Source organism: Saccoglossus kowalevskii, chromosome 5 (genome assembly GCF_978046115.1).
Source record: "Saccoglossus kowalevskii chromosome 5, keSacKowa6.1, whole genome shotgun sequence".
Lineage (NCBI taxonomy): Eukaryota > Metazoa > Hemichordata > Enteropneusta > Harrimaniidae > Saccoglossus > Saccoglossus kowalevskii.
Window position 1 is genome coordinate 39,064,779 of NC_140645.1, and position 12,354 is coordinate 39,077,132.

The 12,354-nt window shown below is 35.6% G+C and overlaps 2 protein-coding genes across 2 annotated transcripts; both read left to right on the plus strand.

Annotated features, from left to right (window-relative positions):
• The first annotated feature begins 203 nt into the window (after window positions 1–203).
• Window positions 204–4,463, plus strand: LOC102802751 (NXPE family member 4-like). The gene is made up of 4 exons (XM_085498995.1): window positions 204–679; window positions 2,072–2,623; window positions 2,886–2,935; window positions 4,201–4,463. Exons 1-4 carry the CDS (start codon window positions 204–206, stop codon window positions 4,461–4,463), a joined length of 1,341 nt encoding a protein of 446 aa, XP_085355121.1.
• A 526-nt stretch (window positions 4,464–4,989) lies between these two features.
• Window positions 4,990–8,185, plus strand: LOC146746126 (NXPE family member 3-like). Its single transcript, XM_085498997.1, has 2 exons — window positions 4,990–5,104; window positions 7,443–8,185. Exons 1-2 carry the CDS (start codon window positions 4,990–4,992, stop codon window positions 8,183–8,185), a joined length of 858 nt encoding a protein of 285 aa, XP_085355123.1.
• The last annotated feature ends 4,169 nt before the right edge of the window (window positions 8,186–12,354 follow it).

A 12,354-nucleotide genomic window follows, 5' to 3' on the forward strand; every position in this document is an offset into this window, starting at 1 on the left:
TCTAGGTTCGTACATGTCATAAATTATTATCAATGTTGACACATATTACAGCCTCGCTTGTAAATATGAATGTGGGAATATTCCTCAAATTATTGTGTGTGATATTAACTGTTCCATGTGCGATATGCAGGTGTACAATTATATAGCGTCATGTTAAAGCGTTTCGCAAAAAACAACACGTTCTGCATGTGTCCGAATTTCAGATGAAATGCGATGCAGGTGGGCTTTTGACAAGGATTCAAAATGCAGCTCCAGTGCCGGAAAAGGACACAACACGAATAATGATCAACCAAAACAGTACGCAACCAACACAAATTCTCCCTGGTTCAAACGGAGACAGCAATGAAGAAACAACTAACGATATCACCAACGGCAGTAAAATATTATCCTCGGATTTGCAATTAAACAATGAAGAAACGCAACGAACTGTAAAAGATAACATCGATAAACTTCCGAACACACTGATTGAAAAGAAAAACCGAAACGAAAATGACCAAGCAATAACAGATGACGTTTTGTTTCCGTATAACAAATATAGCAGGTTTGCTATGGAATGGAAAGGTATTGTGGAGGAGTATGAATGGGTGTACAGTAATTTGAAACGCGACAAACACAAAAACACAAAACCTATTGTTCTTGGCAAAGAAAACTTTGGTTTAACTTCAACGGTAAAAAGCAGGTGAGGTTTATTGCTATATCTCTCGTAATCCTGGGTCAACGTGTGTGAGGTTAAGACATGCTAGATTTACGTGCATAATGCCAACACATAACCAATAAATTAATGTCATCGTTTAGGACAGAAAGTGGCATATATGATGAATATAACAGATACGAGTTTTGAATGAATGGAAAAAAACGACTATTTATGTTGTACGTGCAGTACAGAGTCAAAAAGTGCATAGATTTGAGTGATTATAAATAGTGACTATGAACAAGACTTAAGATACAAAACAAGATATATTTTTGAGTAATATAACAGTGTAATATAATACAGTCTCTCAGCTGCTTGTTGATAGAGTTGTGTGTGCGTTACCACGTACGTATTTAAGGTAGAGATGCAGGTTCGTGGGCACTTGGGAGTGATTTTTTTTTTTTTGCTTTTTATTATCCAAACAGTCTTGGCTATAGATTGTTAAAATTTTGTAGAATTGTGAATAGTGGAACATTCTAAAAAAACGATTTTAAAATATAGAAAACAGGTACAAATATTCTCTCTTTTGAATGCTTAACAAGATTTAGCAAGGCTGTACATAAATAATAAAAAAGAGACATGGTGAAAAAAAGAAATGACGGTATCTCCATATTATGCACTATATTTAACTTTTAACAAAATGATAATACATTCAAATTTGAAACTGTTACAGCCATTTTAATTATGAGCATTAGCAAACTTTTTACTGAGTGAATTGTTATGCAAATTAGCAATTATCTCAGCTTCTTTTTAGTGCACATCCCAGAACTTTAAAAAAAAGCTCCTACACGCTTTGACCTTTTATCTTCAAAACGCCGTCGGGGCATTGTTTTTGGTTGAACAGTGTTACAACAATCGTACAGACAACTAGCCTGGGTGTTAATTTATGCATAAACTTGAAGTAGTGAAATTTGAGCTGCTGCCCTGCAAAATTGACAACTAGTAGACAGTTTTCAAGACGCCACTTTCTTCATAGTAAACAGATGTACCCATAAACCAATTTTGACAGGAAATAGAAGCATGGTTTAGAAGTTAATTTTTTTTAATCACTTTTGACCAAAAAAGCACATTTTTGTGCATATTTCAATCTACAGTGTTCTACAAAATTTTAAAATTCATACAATAAGCTTTCCGAAAATATATAGTTTTGTGGACAAGGGAGGTCATCTTGGTTTCCTAATTCCTAATTAACTAATTAATATACCTGTCAGGTAAACTGCATCTCTACCTTAAGTGCATGTATTCGGTAGAGCTGAATCTAAATGAAGAACATCTACACGTGTTGGCTCACTAATGATAATAATTATCAAGTACTGATCAAATCAGTGCAAGCTAGTCTTTAATGTGTAACATGTTTTTATTTTATTTGTTGATTTCTAGAGTGTCATTTTTTAATAATAACAACAAATTTAAAAAAGGAGACAAGATACACATTGTGGTAGAAACGTACGATAAATATGGTAATGCAAGACATAAAGGTGGCGACTTTCTTCAGGGAATTATGTCAAATAGCAAACTTGTTAAAAGCACGGCGGGACGTGTATTTGACTACGGAAATGGGACGTATTCTGTGTACTTCTATGCTGCATGGGCTGGAGAAGCAAATATTGTCGTTCTTATGCCATTTACACGAGAGTTAATACTGTATATAAACAAAGTAGTAAGACAAAAAGATCGGCGTGCAGCATCGGATGGTGATTTTGGAAATGGAATCCAGACAGAAAGAGGTATTTGCTCCTTACTTCATGATGGTCCATGGGAAAATATGTGTACTTATGAAAATAAGAACTCCCTTGGTGAGACAGTGTTGATTTGTGACAAACCTCATAATCCATTGTCGTGTAAAGATCTCGTGAATGTTACTACGGGTATCAAACAGTTGAATAAGATAGCATCTGAAGAGATACTTGGTGCCAGCGATTTATTCAAAGAGTAAGTATGCAAATAGGGTTGCTATTTATAATAATTTAATAAGACGTATTTATCATAATTATTTCTATGTTTTGTTTGTTTTCGTTAATCTTAAAGTTCAGTATTTTTTGCTGGAAAATGGCTGCAGTAACCAACTAACCACTTAAAGATTACAGTGCAATAAAGTGTACTTGGGCATATTATCATGCTATGACGTCACTGACCACAGTTCATTTTTTGATAGCTTAAACTAATAAATTACATGTAATATGTTTTACTACAGTAAACAAGACAACAAGTTTGCCGCCACGCCATTGAAGATCAACATACAGGGTGTGTATACAAATTGAATACTTTCATATAATTCTCATCCGTATCCCAAGTATGACATCATTGAATGACTCCCGGTATAGTAAATGTAACGAAATAGAAGGAAACTTTTAGCAAGTCATGACTTCAAGATATAAATATTTTATTTGATATTTTACTAAAAAAAACATCAAAAAGTAAAAAATCACAAAGTGAAAATAATATATATCTATTATATGCATAGACCGAGTTTCTGATATGGTTAAACAAAAATCCAGCGAAAACCGATGGGGCTATTTAATAGGAATTTATATAATAAAAATGCTCAATTTAAAGTGCAATTGGTGTTCATAATGTAGACAGGACAAATGAAAATGAAATACACATACAATACACATATTTTAATACCTCCCAAAATAATTACAAGAAACAAAGAACAGAAAAATACAATGCATGAATTCACTAAAATAGGGGATTGGCTAGGTAAGTGTGCATTAATAACTGTATTAATAACAGTTCCAGGATGTGGAAATTGATGACAGTCAATGGCTTCTGCAACACGACGATGAAGAGATACAGTAGTCTTGCTTGTTATTCTGGAGGGCACCGCTGACAGCAGGAGATCGCAGAGCAGTTCATACAAGTCTCACAGAATGATGATTGAAGCCTGTATAACTTGTCTCACAATATCGCAGCAGCAAAATACGTAGTACTTGAAATCGTGGACCACAACTGTCTAGCCTAATTATAGATATAAATGGCTCAAATTCAGATACACCACCTGGCTTTCCACATGAGCCAATCAGAATGTGGTCTTGCTAGCAGCTGTCTCACGTAGGGAAGTCAGTAGATCGTAAAAATCTTTTGTTATGTAAATCACAAGCACACCTGGTAGATTCTAATCCTCCTTCAAGAGTTGTAAACAAGTATGACCTGCCAATAACGTTTATGACAGTTATCACACGGCAATGCACACATGTTCAGCTTCTTCCCATGATTACATGCACACTTCTATTTGAAGGGTTTGAGGTAATTTGAAAAAAAAAACACATAGAATAGACGATGCTGACAATGTGATAAAACTTTACATGCGCTGTCAAGCTAGGATGCTCCCGTCGCACGACCTCGGGCTGCAAAAGTCGTAGACAGCCCATAAAGGCGATATTATTGTGTATGTCAGAGATGTAGATGAGGAGTTGAAGCGTCTGGAAATAGTATTGGGAAGACTGTAAGCAGCTGGTTTGAAACTGCCCTGTTTAGAACCAGTGTAATGTATTTGGGTCATATAGTTTCCAAAGATGCAGTAGCTACGGGTCCAGACAAAGTGAGAGCGGTAAAAGTGGCCAAGAGGGCGGCGTCCTACTATCGCCAGTATTCAGAAGGATTTGCCAAGATTGTAGTACCTTTGCATAAATTAACTGAGAAAAAGTTTGATTGGAATACAGAATGTGAGATTGCTTTCCAGGAATTAAAAGAGTGTCTGAAGTCCACTTCCAGTACTAGCAAATCTACAGGAAACAGGGGAATATGTGCTGGATACGAACGCAAGTGAACCAGGTATTGATGCTGTCTTATCACAGGTCCAAGATGAACAAGAAACGGTTATAGCATATGGCAGCAGTTTTCTCAGTACAACGGACAGGGACTATTACGTCACAAGGAAATAATTATTGCCATCGGTGAATTTTACGAGATACTACAGACAGTACATGTATATGAGTAAATCAGGGCTAATCACGATCCCCAAAATTGCAACAATGATTGCAAGGCCCCTTCATAAGAGTCGAAAAACTGCCTGATGTTGTTTATAAAATATAAAAAGTGAAAAGTGGTGAAACGAAGATATTTTTGATCACATGAAACCCTATAACAGTGAAGAAATAAAGAATTTGCTGACATACAGTGATCCCGAGAAAGCGGCGGAAGCTATCTGAATACCATCGGAATACCATGAATTGGTGACGCCGAAATTAATAGTTGCTGACACTGTCGAAGCAGAACAGGAGATAACTCAATTGGATGCTGAACCGATAATATGGCGCGAAGCCAAAGGAAATGGTAACGGGAAAACTGGAACGATGGAGAATGAAAGTAAACTCACCCAAAAAGACTCGGAAGAAAATGCCAACAGTTCGGAGCAGCCAGGAAAAGCTGAAACGCGTAGAAATCCCCCAAGAACGAGAAAAATATCTCGTAAGTTTCTTTATAGTAAATAAGGGAACAAAGATGGCATATGATGACGTCATGGTGGCATATAGTGGTCGTTCACAGAGATTAGCACGAAATAGCCCAATATGATGCGTCATTCTTGCATGCGTAATTTGTAGAATCCATTGACAGGAGAAACATTTTTCGACTCCTAATTTGCATATTAGTAAAATTCGGCCTCCCACTACAGAAAACCTGAGACACAATTGCCTTTACTGAGGTGAAGAAAGAGACGAGGAAAAAGGTGTCAAGGCAGTTAGAAAAGTGAATGGAATGGTGAAAGGATGTGTTGGGAGAAAGGTATAGACTTGAAGAGATGACAAAAATCAACAGGCGATCACAGTAACATGTGGGAGATATGATGCTATGTTTAGGTCGGTGGAGCGAATAAAAGACCATGTGGCGCGGCACCATGGAAAAATAACAATCGTAAAGGCGATCCGTACATCAATCAACGAGATTACATATAGTAAAAGAAACGTACGAAAACTACATCATTGATAGGGGTGGCAATGACTGTTAGCAAAAAACTGCACAATTATACTTTACTCCGAATCCAAATGACTCTGGGTTGGTTGCAAAGTGTCCCCAGGTGTCGAAAGATGGAAGAAGAAGAAAAGGATGGAGAAGAATCTGCGGAAGCGTAGCCAAGAGAGCATCCGGTAATTAAATCGAGAGGGAAACATATGGAGGTGAAACAAGCATATGAGAACGCTTGTTAAGGAGGGAAAATATCACGAGACTCTGACTCAGCATCGGACCCAGAAGCAGCGGAAGGGGGGGGGGATATGTGACAGGCAGAACATCAGGACGCAACCACACAGACCGGGGAGATGCAGAGGTGTTGTGAAGAGGACCGTTGGAGAGATTGGATGAAAGTAAAAATTATAAACCAGTCAGAGTGCGATTCTGTTGAATCAGATGAGGAGGACACACAATAGAACTGAACTATAAACTGTGAGTGAGCAATCCCACATGGAAAGTTTGCACTGCCCTGAATATATGTAACTATATTTAGATGATATACTTATTCATATTATGATTTAGTGTAACTAGAAATTAAGAAGTAGAAAAACCTGTGCGTGAAGGGAGCTGAAGGGAGAAGACTTATAAGATAAGCTCGCTACCAGATACGTCGACACTGTAATTGAAAAACATGGACATTCGATATTATTCAAAAAATAAATCAAACCTGCACGTTGTTATATTTTTGAAAATTTTAGTCAAGCATTGATGTATATATTTTCCACATGAAAGAGTATCGTATTTAGGAAAACGCATGCAAGTTAATTTACAAAGTAGTGGTATTGTCAGCATCCTGTTAATTTTATGTTTTAGTCATATTACCTCAAACCCTGCAAATATAAGTGTACATGGAATCATGGGAAGAAACGGTGTACATTGCCGTGTGATAACTGTCATAAAGGTGATTGACAGGTCATACTTGTTTTCAACTCTGGAAGGACAGTTGGAATCTACCAGGTGTGCTTGTGATTTACATAACAAAGGGTGTTTACAACTTTGGAAGGAGATTTGGAATCTACCAGGTGTGCTGTTATTTGAATAACAAAGGATGTTTATGATCTACTGAGTTGCCTACATAACACAGCTTCTAACAAGATCACATTCTGATTGGCTCATATGGAAACCCAGGTTGTGTCACTGAATCATGCCTATAAATTAGACAAACAGAGGACAGTTGGGGTCCATCATTTCAACTTAGTATCCTGTGTGTGCTACGATATTGTTAATCAAGTGGTACAGGCTTCAACCATTATTCTGTGAGACTTGTATGAACTGCTCTGCGATCACTTGTTTTCAGCGTTGCCCTCCAGAAGCAGGATTCCTGTATTTCTTCGTTTTTATGTTGCAGAAGCTATTGACTATTCTCCATGTCTACATTTTGGAACTGCGGGTTATCACCAATGGACACTTCTCTAAGAAATCTCCTATTTTAGTGACTTTATTCATTGTATTTTCTGTGTTTTGTTTCTTGTAATTATTTTGAGAGGCATTAATCCAGGAACTTTAACGCGATATTTTGGTGTATGTGTATTTCATTTTCAGTACTAATGTCTTGTCTACCCCATTCTATCAGTGAAAGACCCCCTGTCCTGTGTGAGTTCTGTGGGTGGCCCTCTCAATTGCGATAAGCAGGCCTCACACTGTGACAGATATTTATTGAATATTCATTTATATGGGACATATAATTGTCGCACCTATGTTACATTGTTATATTTAATGTAGTCAGTGTTAATATATTCTATATTTCTTGTGTTTATATCCCGACTATGATTGGCGTAATAATATTGTTTGCTTCTAGATGCCAATCCAGAGATCCTAAAACTACCAGCATGTGGTCCAGACATGGCTATTCCTGTATTTGACGGTTATTGGACAGACAATGATACATACGTGTCCATGGTTTGTAGAAGTCAGCAATGGACGCAGTCGCAGATTCAACAGTGTATTTCCAGGAAATTAATATTCAAGATGGCCGGCGATTCCACACTCAGTCAACTAAGTTGGGCACTTAATAATCGCCCAGGTGCCCTCAGAGCATGGACGCATGGTAGTGAATGCGTAGGAAATGCTCTACGAATAGGACCGCAATCACATTATGTGTGGAACTACACTTTCGAGAGCGAGTTTCTCGACAAAATTGATTCTGACTTTTGTAGTAATAACTATGTTGTTGTTGTATTTAATCTCATGTTTCACTATGCAACGTGGTCGATAAGGTCTTATGTAGACAGGCTTATGGTAACTAAATTAGCATTAGAACGATTTTTTAAAAGGTGTCCTACCGCTAAGGTTTTCTTTAAATCTGCTCATGCAAGAGACAACATAAATAATTTGCAAAACTTACATAGCGGCAATTTTATATTTTACGATTATGATCGCATGATACGCCGTGTTTTTGGTGGGATGGGAGTTCACTTTCTGGGTGTTTGGGACATGGCATTATCTCATTTCTCGAAACCTGACGTGCATATGGATATGAAAGTAATATTGCAGGAAGCACACTTACTCTTATCCTATGTATGTCCAGATCTAGTCGAATAATACAATGCTCAATATATGCACTAAATGTTGTTCTACATACGCCCAGGTTTGGTTGAAATTTTAAAACTGTGTTTTAGAAAGTCCTTCTAAAATTAAGTCTTGCAAACACCAAAACACGCATGCAAATGGTCTTGAGTTATTCCAACAATGACATATGCTTGATTTAGTGTTTAGGATTCACAGGTTTGTTTCTACCAGGTGCATGTTAGCTTTAGTGCTCTAATATGAATTTGTTGTCAAATTGATTTTTTAATTTCTCATAGTAGTGAAAATAATTAGTGTAAGATATTCTGTATATATGTGAAATGCATTGATATGTATGTTAAGACTACATTCAATTATATTGCTCTTCTATATATTCTTATGTTCAGATCTGGCTGAGTTATACTGCCCTTTCTTATATATACATACGTTCAGATCTTGTTCAGTTATACTGCTCTCCTTTATATATCCATATGTTCAGATCTGTTTGAGTTAAACTGCTCCCCTGTACATCCATATGTTTAGATCTGGTTAAGTTATACTACTGAAGTTAAAATGTTGTTGAATGTGTCATTTAATCGCTTTATTATGGGTTAGTACGATCTTATTCTACACAATGAATAAATTGCATTAAACATATAGAATATAAATATATAGAAACAATGCCTCTTGTACATTTGGCTTAATAATATGGAGTTCAACAATACATTAAGATATACAGTGTACCAAACACCAACATGTTGAGGAATTGTTATGTTTTGAGTTTCCCAAAAGTTTAATCTGCTTTTAGATACTATCAGATTACTGATAGTTGTCTAATACCTGTATCACCAGTAACATATTTCCAGGGAGCACACTTACAGATGTACTTAGCAACATCACCAGACACTTTCCTGAGCACGTGATTAACCTATATCAAAACATCGAACACGGTATATTTAAATATTTAAATGTTTTAATTTCGTTTTAATAATACACACAACACACAAAATATTACATTAAATATTGGTATATGGAGAGAAAAATTAAGAAACAAACAAATTAATAAATAAATACAAATACATTGTTGATCAGGTATAACATACAATTACCTTTGTCCAATATCTGGGCAATTATCTAGTGGTTTCCATTTCTGGTAATGAATGAGCTTTTTGTTTTTGTTTATTGCGATTTATAGTTCAATATTTCTAATTGCCCTGACCCAACTTTTCAGATAGACTGTACTATAGCCATTTTTAGAAATCTATTGTTTCATAATATTTGTTTATGAATTTCAGATGTTTTTGGAGTGTTTGATGTCAATGATGACCATTCCCAGATAATATAGTAAAAGGGTGGGATTTGATTTTCAAATTAAGATTCGTCGTAGTAACAAAAAACACATTTTTCAAAAGTTTCTTCAATATATTCTTCCATCTTGCATGACTTCTAGAAACAACCCAATTAACTCACACAATATGTTGTGCTTTAAATAGGAGTCCTCCTAAATCATATTTAACCCACTCCTTTCTATATCTGAAATACGGGGGGTTTCTTTTCAATTTTATCGTTTCCATTCCAAATATATTTGTAAATAATAATTTTGATTTGTTTATAATAGATTTTGGCACTGTAATCATTGATGCTAAATATATGAATTGGGAAAGGTCAACGGGTTAAAGGATCTGTATTTTTCCGAATATTGAAAGCTTTCTCTTAGACCATAACGTATATACTCACTTTAAACTATTCATTTTCTTTGTAAAGTTTTCTTCAATACACTTGTCAGATGCATAGATAAAACAAATCCCAGGATTGTCATTCTATTTTACCATTTAATATTTACTTTATTCAACAAAAGTGCATCAATTCTATTTAGATTGAATACTGAACATTTTCCACATTTGTTAAGAGGTGAGCTTAATTGTACAGGTTATGTAGTCAGCATACCTTACTAACTTAATACATTTGTTTAAACCAATACCTTTTATATATTATTTCGAATACTATATGCAAGTAATTCCACCACTGTTATAAACAGATAAGCCCTCAATTGACGTGTCCAGTTCATGAAGTTTTTTTTGAGCTTTTGATTTTCAATAGGTCATCGTAAATCGTCTTATTTATACTTGAGATACTCCCAAAAAATCATTGGGTCTTTTCCTGACAGCTCAAACTCGCACCCCCTGATGTGAATGGTTTGACTTAGGACGTAATTCCTATCTTTACACAAAGAATTATTAAATTTCTTTCATTATTATAAGACTGACCATGTCTGCCCCATGAATCACCCGCGATACCCGAGTGTATTTGAAGAGTGATCTGAACAGTTGAACGGTTGAAACCTACTGACTTCACAAAATCATGCAGGGAATCAGAAATAACCCAAGATTCGAGACGACATTGTATAACATGAGAATTGTTCTCTATTTGAAATGTTGGCTGCTAGGATTGTGTATCCGCCTGATGTCAATTAGATCAACATCAGAGAGTTTGTCATTAACTTTGTCTATAAGTTGTTTTTCGTATTTTAGATTTCCGCCTTGTTTGTCCAGTGTAAGGCAGACATTGAAATCCCCTCCCAAAATTAATTGCTTATCCTCGTCTAACAGGTTATTTAAACTAGATCATCACAAATCATAAAACGGGAATTGTACGCTGAAGATATTGGTGCATAGATGCTTCCCAATTTGAATGAAAGCAAGATCACTCTTCATCATCATTGATGTTACCATGGATTGTAATATCTGGTAATCGTCTACATAAAATACATACACCCCTGCTGTTATTAGTATTTTGCATGCCTTTGTTTTTCCAACTGCTCTTAAACTTGAGAACTATAAGTCTCTGCTACATAATAAAGCCGCAATATTTTGCGTTTTAACCATGTAAAATACTTCTCACATTAGGTCAGAGTAATTTAAATGAGAGATCATCCATGACAAGCTATATTCCATGCCTTAATTGCATTACTAAACAGGATAGATAAAACAAAATTTGCATGTGACTATTTTCTTCGCTCCTCCGACATCCGAGCAGATAAGCAGTTGGAGGGGCGCTCATGGCCCTACCAAAGAGATACAACACAGATCGTGTGCTTATATAGCTAAATTATTGTCATTATGGTAGCATAATAGCATAAATTGGTTTCTTCCCATTAATATAATATTCAATAGAGAAAACGAAAACTTATATATATATGCTGCAGGTGCAAGCAGTTGGTTTCGCATAATTCTTCCTCTGTTCCCCTCTCCACTGGCAACAAATTATAATAAATATCATAGTATAGTTGGGAATTTGTTGATATTGAAATAGTTGAGATTTGAGCTTTTTAAATGAAAAATTACTTAAATATTCCAATGCAAAATCCATTACTTAGAAGACAGACATGAAAAAACGAAATAAGATATTATTTATACAATAATTAGTCATAACATGCTGACAGACATTAATTATAGATGGTCATGAACATATTAACTGATAATAATAATAATAAAAATATTATAAGAATAATATGTTCTAACTTATGGCTGAGCTATTTACCGTCTGTAAAAATAATTGACAGGAAAAACAAAAACCGCATTGGTTCATGCAATGACTACATCAGTGAAAGCCATACATTTTCCACCCCCAATACATAGTTCACCCCGTACAGCCCCGTACGCTTTTTCAATGCTACTTATATTGCTGGTCGTAAACTTTGTTAACACGCCATTCTACTTTAATAGAATGGTAGCTTGATAATAATATGTTGACATATTATCATGTTTTGAGATTCTCAAAATTTTAATCTGATTTTATATACTAATCAGACTATTACCTGTGACATATTTACACCGGATGCACGACATTTACATACACCTAACTCAAGCACCTGGTAGGCAATTACATCCCTAGACACTGTCCTGAGTGGGCACTTGATTAACCAATATCAACACACAAACACAGTGTGCCGGCGTAGTTGCATGGTACAAAAATCATTGCGTCGCTTGGAAGTTATACAATACGAACATAAAACCGGGAATGAATATTGACAAGAAATAAAAAAAAATAAGTAAGTTCCGTTGATTGGTATTTTGTTGAGATGTTCTCATTGAGCTTATATTGATAATTCTAGCGATGTGAATGCCGCGTTCTATATTTCTCGTATAATGGGATGTCTCATTGAAAGTTTGTCAGAACTCTCATCGCCCAGTCAATCTTTCCCT

Excerpts from the sequence above, each read along its gene's own strand:
- LOC102802751 (XM_085498995.1), top strand. The coding sequence starts at position 204 with ATGAAATGCGATGCAGGTGGGCTTTTGACAAGGATTCAAAATGCAGCT. Across the intron at positions 2,624-2,885 it reads GCCAGCGATTTATTCAAAGA|TAAACAAGACAACAAGTTTG; the intron begins GTAAGTATGCAA and ends GTTTTACTACAG. Across the intron at positions 2,936-4,200 it reads ATTGAAGATCAACATACAGG|TTTCCAAAGATGCAGTAGCT; the intron begins GTGTGTATACAA and ends TGGGTCATATAG.
- LOC146746126 (XM_085498997.1), top strand. The coding sequence starts at position 4,990 with ATGGAGAATGAAAGTAAACTCACCCAAAAAGACTCGGAAGAAAATGCC. Across the intron at positions 5,105-7,442 it reads AAGAACGAGAAAAATATCTC|ATGCCAATCCAGAGATCCTA; the intron begins GTAAGTTTCTTT and ends GTTTGCTTCTAG.